Source organism: Coffea eugenioides, chromosome 1 (genome assembly GCF_003713205.1).
Source record: "Coffea eugenioides isolate CCC68of chromosome 1, Ceug_1.0, whole genome shotgun sequence".
Classification (NCBI taxonomy): domain Eukaryota; kingdom Viridiplantae; phylum Streptophyta; class Magnoliopsida; order Gentianales; family Rubiaceae; genus Coffea; species Coffea eugenioides.
The window spans coordinates 375,900-384,407 of record NC_040035.1 but is presented as its reverse complement, the minus strand read 5'-3'; the positions used below and the strand labels follow the sequence as shown (position 1 = coordinate 384,407).

Below are 8,508 nucleotides of genomic sequence, written 5' to 3'. Positions count from 1 at the left end.
TTTTTTTTTTCTATACTATGCATTTTTTATATCAATAAAATTAGCAAATACTTCACAACAAAATAATTTTCATCCTACCAGTTGTTGCATTCATTTATAGATGTGAAGTTGGAGTGTCAAAGAACAAACCGACAACTAAAGCCTAATTAAGCTCTATCAGAAAGCCATTGATGAATAGTTTCGACATATTATATTGTCTTTTCGAAGCATTCATGTGTTGCAATCTTTCGGAAATTATTGAAGGCTATAAAACCCACTGGACGGTTCATTAACAGTATCTCGATAAGCAAATGCATTTTCTTTTGGCTAATATTTGCGATCAATAAACCATCATTGTTTCAATGGTTTTACTTTTTATCAGTTTTGGCCACTTTATTAAAGCAGCACAAAGCAGTAGCAACAGTTAGATAATTAACTAATTGTATGCTAGTAAACATATCAAATTGTATCCCAGTCAATAATTCACCCGGCCAACAACTAAACCTTTCTGAACTGATGTCCCAAGCATTGTAGGTCAGTGTGAGTGCTTGTCTAGCACAAGGATCGAGATGATCATAATGTATATGATTCTAAGAGTAGTATTTAAACAACTCTCAATTTACTCCATGTATACAAAGGTAGAATGGAAATGGCACACCGATCCTCCAAGGAATGTGTACAAAAATGCATAATTCATGTTATTGTTAGCCTTGATATTCATCAAAATAACATACCAAGCACCCATGATATTGGACTTAATAGTCTTGGGCATGTAAAGTTTAGAGTCTCAATTTCTCAATAATATTACATATTACGTAAAGTAAATAGAAGTCTCAAAATTTCATTGATTATTATTTCCTTCTAAAAAAAAGTTTGATATAATTTGAGAATTGAGATCACAAAAAAAAAAAATTCTCTGTAATAAAAAAAAATTCAACTACTGGGATTACAAATACCATATGTGACAACTACGGTTTAATTTTTTCCACAACAAAGGCCCCACAGCTTGACTACGCCAGCAGCACTCTGAAGAGACCGAAGTCTTCTCTTAATAGCAGTCTACCGTTCGTTTTGGCGATTCCTTCCTTATCTCATCACAGAAAGCATCCCCATTACCATCATCGATATCAGAACACTTTCATCCTAATTCCAATTCCAAGCAAGAAAAAATGGCTCATACTGCTGCTATTGCTACTATTCAGGTTACATTGAAGACGATTGTTTCCCTTGCCGCTGATCATGGTAATCTGGTTCGTGAATTCCCAAGGGAGCTGGAGAGACTCAACGAATCTGCTGACATGATCCGAGGCTTCTTGGCCGGTGCTGAAATGCATAGCCCAGGGGTGCAAATTTGGCTCAAGCGGCTGGAAGAAGAGGTTTTCAAAGCTGGCAATGTGCTGGACGATCTCAACTATGAAAATCTCCGTCGGAAGGTGAAGTATCAAAATCAACCCATGAAAGAGAAGGTACTCTTCTGCTTTTCATTCTTTAATAAAATTGGTTTTCGTTGGAGGTTGGGTTCAATGATCAGGGATATCAACACGAACCTTGAAAGGATCCATGGGCATGCCAGATCGAGGTTTGGGACTGCCCGACAAGCGCCAAGTTGAAGAAGCATTCCCTACTGGAGCCACAGCAAGCCGACAGACCGACTCTAAGACTGTTCGAAGTGATGTCCTAGGAAGAGACGAGGATGAATCAGAAATAGTTAAGAAGTTGATGACCGAATCTGAAAGTGATAGTATTTCAGTTATTTCCATAATTGGCCCGCCAGGATTAGGAAAAACAACTCTAGCTAAAGCCGTTTTCAACACTCCACAATTTGATAATCATTTTGACCAAAAAATTTGGGTTTGCGTGGCTAAAGAAGTTGAAATCATGGAGCTCTTCAAAATGATTCTAGAATCGTCAACCAAAAAAAAGGCTGAAGTGGATAGTGGGAGGTAATAGTCGAAGGAATTGAAACTGAACTTAAGGAAAAAAGATATTTGCTTGTTCTTGACGATTTGTGGAATCATCAAGAAGGATTGTTGAATGACTTTTTCACCACTTTGAAGGCACTCAAACCGAAGAAAGGGAGCTGGTGTCTTGTTACTTCTCGTCTCCAAGAAGCGGCAATTGTTCTGTCTAGACATCGGCGGATCAATTTTACTCGTCATGACCTAAGAAAGCTATACGATGATGACTGCTGGTCTATCGTGAAAAATTGGGCAACTGTAGGGGAAGAAGTGCCAAAAGAATTGGAAGCCTTAAGGAATCTAGTTTTAAGAAGATGTGACGGTCTACCTCTGGCAGCAACGTTAATCGGAGGTTTGTTATCTAAAAAGAGAAAAGAGAATTGGCAATCTATTTTGGAGGAGAGCCTCTTGAATGGAGACCAGGGTGGGATCGAGCAAATACTTAAGGTTAGTTTTGATCATCTGTCACCTGCAGCGGTTAAGAAATGTTTTGCATATTGCTCAATTTTTGATCAAGATACTGAATTGGAACAAGATCTACTGGTTGAGCTTTGGATGGCTGAAGGCTTTCTTCAACCGGATTCCCAAAATGAAAGAATGATGGAGACAATAGGATATGAGTATTTGAGAATTTTGCTGCAAACTTCCTTATTGGAAGAAGTAAACTATGGGAGGAGAACAAGGTATAAAATGCATGATCTTGTGCATGATTTTGCAAAATCAATTTTGAATCGTAACAGTAGCAATCAGGACCGTTACCTTGCGGTATACTCGCCCGAAAGAATCAATGAAAAAGCATCAGCTTCGCTTCGCACATTATTTTTGAAGGGTGGCATGGCTGATGATATGTTATCAAAGTTCAAATACTTGCATGTCCTCAAATTGTTTAGAGCAGATGTCAAAGAGTTGCCGACCTCCATTGGCAAACTAATACACTTACACTTACTTGACATTTCAGATTCTATGATTACAACTTTGCCAGAATCTCTTTGCAAACTTTATCGTTTGCAAACACTGAGAATTGGCAACCTTGACGAAGGTTTTCCAAAGAAGATGAGCAATTTGATTAGCATGAGACATCTTCACTATTATGGTTATCATATAGGATGGAATATCCAAATGCCATCCAGCATTGGACGATGGACTTGTCTTCAAACGTTGAAGTTGTTTAACATAGGTCGTCGAGAGGAAGGTCGTGGTATCCAAGAACTTGGGACCCTGCAAGATCTTAAAGGCTCCTTGGAGATCAGAAATCTTGAATTAGTAAATGGCAAAGATGATGCTAAACTGGCGAACCTATCTAGAAAGCCAAATCTGTATCGGTTGGTATTTGAGTGGGGCAACAGGGATCGAGAGAGTGATAAATGCGATGGAGATGTGTTGGAAGGTCTCAAACCTCACCCGAATTTAAAAGAGTTACATATCCGAAATTTTAGGGGAGATCAGAGTCCACAATGGTTTGTGGAATCATCAACATTAGTGGAATTGCACTTAATAAATTGCAGAGAACTCCCCACACTGGGACAACTGTCATCCCTCCAACATCTTGATGTATTGGAAATCAGAGAGAATTGCAATGCTTTGCTGGTAGAAGAGGGTTTGAGCAATGTAACCTCACTCTCGTCCCTTGACTTAAGGGGTGGTGGTCAAATCATAAGGTCTCTAAATTTAGTGAAAGGACCAGAGAGCAGTTTGAGTATTAGTGGCTGTAACAGTCTGCCCAGTGACTCTATCTTTTTCCAATTCTTCAAAGTGTAGAATTGAGGGATTGCCCTAATATAACAACATTAAGAGGCATGAGTTGCGCCGCTTGTCTTAAGAGATTGGTAGTCTTCTTTTGTAAGAATTTACGGGAGTTGCCAGAAGATCTTTATCAATTTCAAGCTTTAGAGGACTTGAATGTAAAGTATTGCCCGGAAATTGAATCATTTGGATCAAATCCTAATAAAGGACAGAAAAGCCTCCTCAAGTCTCTTGTGAAATTTTCTATTGATGGGTGCGATGGATTAAAAAGATTACCGGTGGAAATGTTCGAGTCGTGTACGTCTCTCCGAGTGCTAGAGTTGTTCAATTGTCCCAATCTGGTCTCCTTTCCCCTTGATTTGCGACGAGCCCCTTCTCTCGAGACCTTCTGGTTAGACAACTGTCCCAACTTGATTACTGAGATGCCTAGTGGATTTGGCTATCTTACCAACTTAAGGGAAGTGGGGATTGGTCCCTTCTCAAATTTCTCTGTAGTGGAATTTGATTGGGCTGGATTAGCATCTTCATTAACGCTCCGACACATGTTTTTGTATGGGATGCATGACACGAAATCTCTGCCACATCAGCTTCAAGACTTGACTAACATCGCATCACTAGTTCTAAGCGGCTTCGGAGCAATTGAAGCCTTACCAGATTGGCTTGGGAACCTTGCATCTCTTGAACGCCTACGCTTATCCAAATGCCCAAAGCTTGAATATTTACCCTCCATGGCTGCCATGGATCGCCTCAAATTAAGACATCTGGAAATTCATGCTTGTCCTCTATTAACCCAAAGATGCACTTCTCAAAGCAGCTCCGAGTGGCCCAAGATCTCTAATATTCCAGATTGTGATATTCGTTTAGAGTCAGCTCTCTGAGCCATCCTGTAAGATTGCAGCTCAAAATTTTAATTAATTGCTTCTCAGCATCTTATTCTATCCATATTTGCCCCTTACTCTTTTTCTCTGTAACTCTTTGTTTCTCTATTTATAAACCGGTGAAGATAACTTTCTCGTTCAATTTATAAACTAATTCTTGTCATTAACAAAGTAGAGTTAGGAGCAAATTGAAAGACAATAAAAATTGTGGATTTCATCTATGAACTTGGTAGTGAATTGTGGTAAAATTCACTACATCTATGATCTTGGTACTGACTATTTGTCCACGAAATTCACTTATTTTTTTCGACACTGATATTTCCGAACAACATAAAACCAATAAAATAGCAATTTTGGGAGAACTTACAATTTTTGTTTTTACCGCTGGCATTTAATGGATGGATATGTTCTTAATCTTCACTGTTATCTTCTCTGTAGGACTCTGCGTTATGATTGCCATAAAATTAGCTCACTGTCGATCAAGTTGAAATTGTTTGCAGAGGAACTAGGGTGCTGTCAAAACAATAAATGTTTATTATCTTTCAAAATTTTTAAAGCTCAAAAACTATATCTAGCTGCTTTTCTGTTTTGTGAATTGGATTGATGATATTATGGCCTTGCAGGCAACAAGTGTTAGTGACACAGAAAGCAGTCATAGTGCTGAAACATTGCAGAAGGCTCAAAAGTGTGGTCAATGCAGAGTCGGCCTAGAACCTCTAAAGCATCTTATTGCACTTTTCACATTCTCCAACTGCAACATTAGGCTGTGGTTTCCAATCTTTTCGGAAGAAGAATGAGGAGGTATGTGGTTTCGAAAAGTCTCCACCCAACTTACAAGAAGTACAAGGGAATTGGTCCAATTTTGCAAGTATGTTTGAGTCATGTAATTAATTGTGCCTAAATGCAGGGTGATATCTGCACTAGTATGTGTTCTTTATGGCTTAATCAATGGAATTTAGATTAATTTTTGCTCTTTAGGATTTTGAGTGATAAATTTTTGCACAAGTTACCATACCAAACCTTTCTGTGGCTCATTTTTCTCCTTAATGTCATAACTAAACCAGCACTGTGATGTAATATTGTGAATTTTTTTTTCCAGAATTTGTTTAGGAAGCAGAAATCATGCTTTTTTGGACAAAGAACACCAAGGTTCCCATGTTGTTCTTATGAGAATGTCAGGAGGGAGAAGTTATTCTCACTTATTAGCCAGGCTTTGAAGATGGAAGATAGTTATCTGTGATTTTCCCACCAGAATGCTATATATTGCTCGGAATGTGGAAATAAAGGTAAAAATGTTGATTGCATGTCTTTTGGGCTGTTTCAATGGCTTTTCCTTTTTTTTTATCTATTTTTTGGAAGTGTTTAACAAAATAGATGAAATATGGAACCTTTTCTCCTTGTAGCTTGCTGAAAATAGAGTGGCTTGTGCCAGGCTTGTAGAAAGTAGTATGGGTGGAGAAGAATTAGAGGGGAGCATGGTAGCTGGTACTGGAGAGCCATCAAGGTAGAAGACTTGCTTGAAGAAAACTGGACTTACTGATACTTTAGTTCCAGAGGTGAGAAGATTTGATGGAAAGAAGTTAGACATTGTAGACAGCATTGACGATCATTTGGACGACAAAAACAAAGCATGTGATTGCAGTGTCAATCATTCATTTGGGTGAAACAGCTAAAAGATTTGGTGCTGCAATTGCTGATGCAAGAATTGCTACGTCGTCATTCAAAGGTTCCCGCTATATTTTGCAAGGCTTTTGTCAATTGCACAACAGCTTATACCTTTCCACTCAAGAACAAGAGAGACTCATGGTACAACTGTGCTAACAGTTAGTCATTCCAAGTATTAGGCTCAGCGTTGAATTTGTTTTAGTAAAATAACATATCCTAAGTACTGTCATGGTTCTTAACTAATTAATTATTTTGACATGTCTACTGCAAGATAAATAGTCACAATCCAAAAATTTGTAGTTTGAATGATCAATAAACAGGTTTTGTTATTGTAGCATTCCATCTTATGTTGTAACATGTAGGAAGCAGTGGTTTCCAAGAAAAAATGTATGCATGGTGATGTGGTAGAAAATTGTTTTCTTAAGGAGTGATGATCAGTCTTCTAGAAAGCAATATGCGACGGAGTAAATGAACAGATATGTAGTCTCAGTGGATTAAAGGTCTACTATGTTTGTATTGCAGTTGCCATAACTTCAAATCAATCACATATAAAAAATGAGCTTTGCACTTTGTGTTTTTCATGGCTTAATTGATACAACTTTGCTTAATTTTTGCTCTTTAGGAATTTTTGTAGTACATTCTTCGTAAGTTTTGAAGGTTTGACATGCACTTCCTATTTGGGGGAACAAACTCCTTCTTCAAATCTACTAGGCGTCCTTCATCCATACACCCCAAAATAGCAGCCAAGTCTTGACGTGTCAAGACAATTCGTCTCCCACGCACCCACGACTCAACCATTTCACCACCGTGGCGCACCTTACTTTCATTGTTGGCATAAAGCTCTCGCACTAAGTCGAGGTAGTAATGGTCTGGTAGGGTGAGAATTGGAGCCCACCCAAGCTGAGCAAAAGCCTCCGAGATGTGATACATCATCTCAACCGGTGGACTCACGTGCATCTCAAACAAGAACTCCAAATTAGCATGCTCCTCATGCCACTCTTGATTCTTGCGATTATTGAATCTAGCACTGTTGAACACAGTGGTTGCCGCTCCACGGGAGGTGCCCTCACCTGGCTGTCGGGTAACTGGTGGAGGAGAAGGTGAATTCTCCTCCTCAGTCACTTCCATTTCCTCATTAGCTTCCCTCTCATCACTGCTTGAGAAGGAATATATCACTCTTTTTCCCCTGGTCATAGTACCTAAAAGAAAAAATTGCAATTAACCACATGTACTGTGACACAATTCACAATTTGACAAAAAGTATCTTGAATTGATCCAAATAATCTCAAATTCGTTCCTTCAAGTTATAACTCATCCAATAACTTATTTATAGGACCAAATAAGAAGAGCTATAATTTATGCCAAAAATTGTCCAAAATCACCAACTGAAACAAGATATGTAATAATTATAACTCAATCAGTGAAAATAGCAGCAATCATGATTATAGCTATCTAGAATTAAAAATAATAATGTGCATTTAGCTATAACCATGGTTAGGTAAAAATTAAACTAATTAACTCACAAAATCAACCCAATTGCTCACTAAACACAATGCATATGTTAAAACATCATCAACTAACCATTCTTAACCATAATCATTAATCACCAATGGCTTAAAAACACCTTAATCCAACTTTCTAATTTTAGCCCAAATATAGTAATTTTAGAAAAATAAAAACTATTAATCATCAAATTGCTATATTTGAACATGTAATCATGCATAAATAACCTTAATAAGCATCAATGAGGTCAAAAACATCATCATTTATCATCAAAAATTCGAGATTAAAAGATGTCAGTAAGCTCAAGAAATTGAAAAAAATGAACTTCTAAAATACAAAGATTTGATGAAGAAACTTACCTCAATCACATAGAAGGATGTTTGGTGATGCTAAAAATGTGAAAAGCCCTATGAGACATCCTCCAATTGACCTCCTATTGAAGAAATTAGAGTTTAAGAACCCTAACCTTCAATCCCTCAAAAACCTAATTTTAGGTGTTTTTCGTGAATTTTAATCAGTTAAAAAGGTTGTATGATGCTCAAAAGGTGTTGGGTTGATATTTTCTAGCAAGATTATGGAACAAAATTGAAGATTTGTGAGTTGGGTAGAAGAGAAGAGAAAAAATGCGCTTGAAAGTGCAAGAGAAGAAGGAAAATGAACTAGAAATCGTGTTTTCGGAAGCTTTATTCGGACACAGAAAACGCGACTCAAAACGCGCCTTCAACTCGCATTTTTGAAGTCGCATTTCTTCACAAATGTTGCAGCAATGAAAACGCGACTAT

The 8,508-nt window shown here is 37.8% G+C and overlaps 1 protein-coding gene across 2 annotated transcripts; it reads left to right on the top strand.

Moving 5' to 3' along the window:
- The first annotated feature begins 1,761 nt into the window (after window positions 1-1,761).
- Window positions 1,762-6,647, top strand: LOC113779846 (putative disease resistance protein RGA3). Of its 2 annotated transcripts, none has more exons than XM_027325602.1 (4): window positions 1,762-4,566; window positions 5,182-5,359; window positions 5,658-5,844; window positions 5,991-6,647. In XM_027325602.1, exon 1 carries the CDS (start codon window positions 2,493-2,495, stop codon window positions 3,693-3,695), a length of 1,203 nt encoding a protein of 400 aa, XP_027181403.1. In that variant the 5' UTR covers window positions 1,762-2,492; the 3' UTR covers window positions 3,696-4,566; window positions 5,182-5,359; window positions 5,658-5,844; window positions 5,991-6,647. The 2 variants fall into 2 exon arrangements, with proteins under 2 accessions (XP_027181403.1, XP_027181395.1); XM_027325594.1 differs by having other exon boundaries at window positions 5,962-6,647.
- The last annotated feature ends 1,861 nt before the right edge of the window (window positions 6,648-8,508 follow it).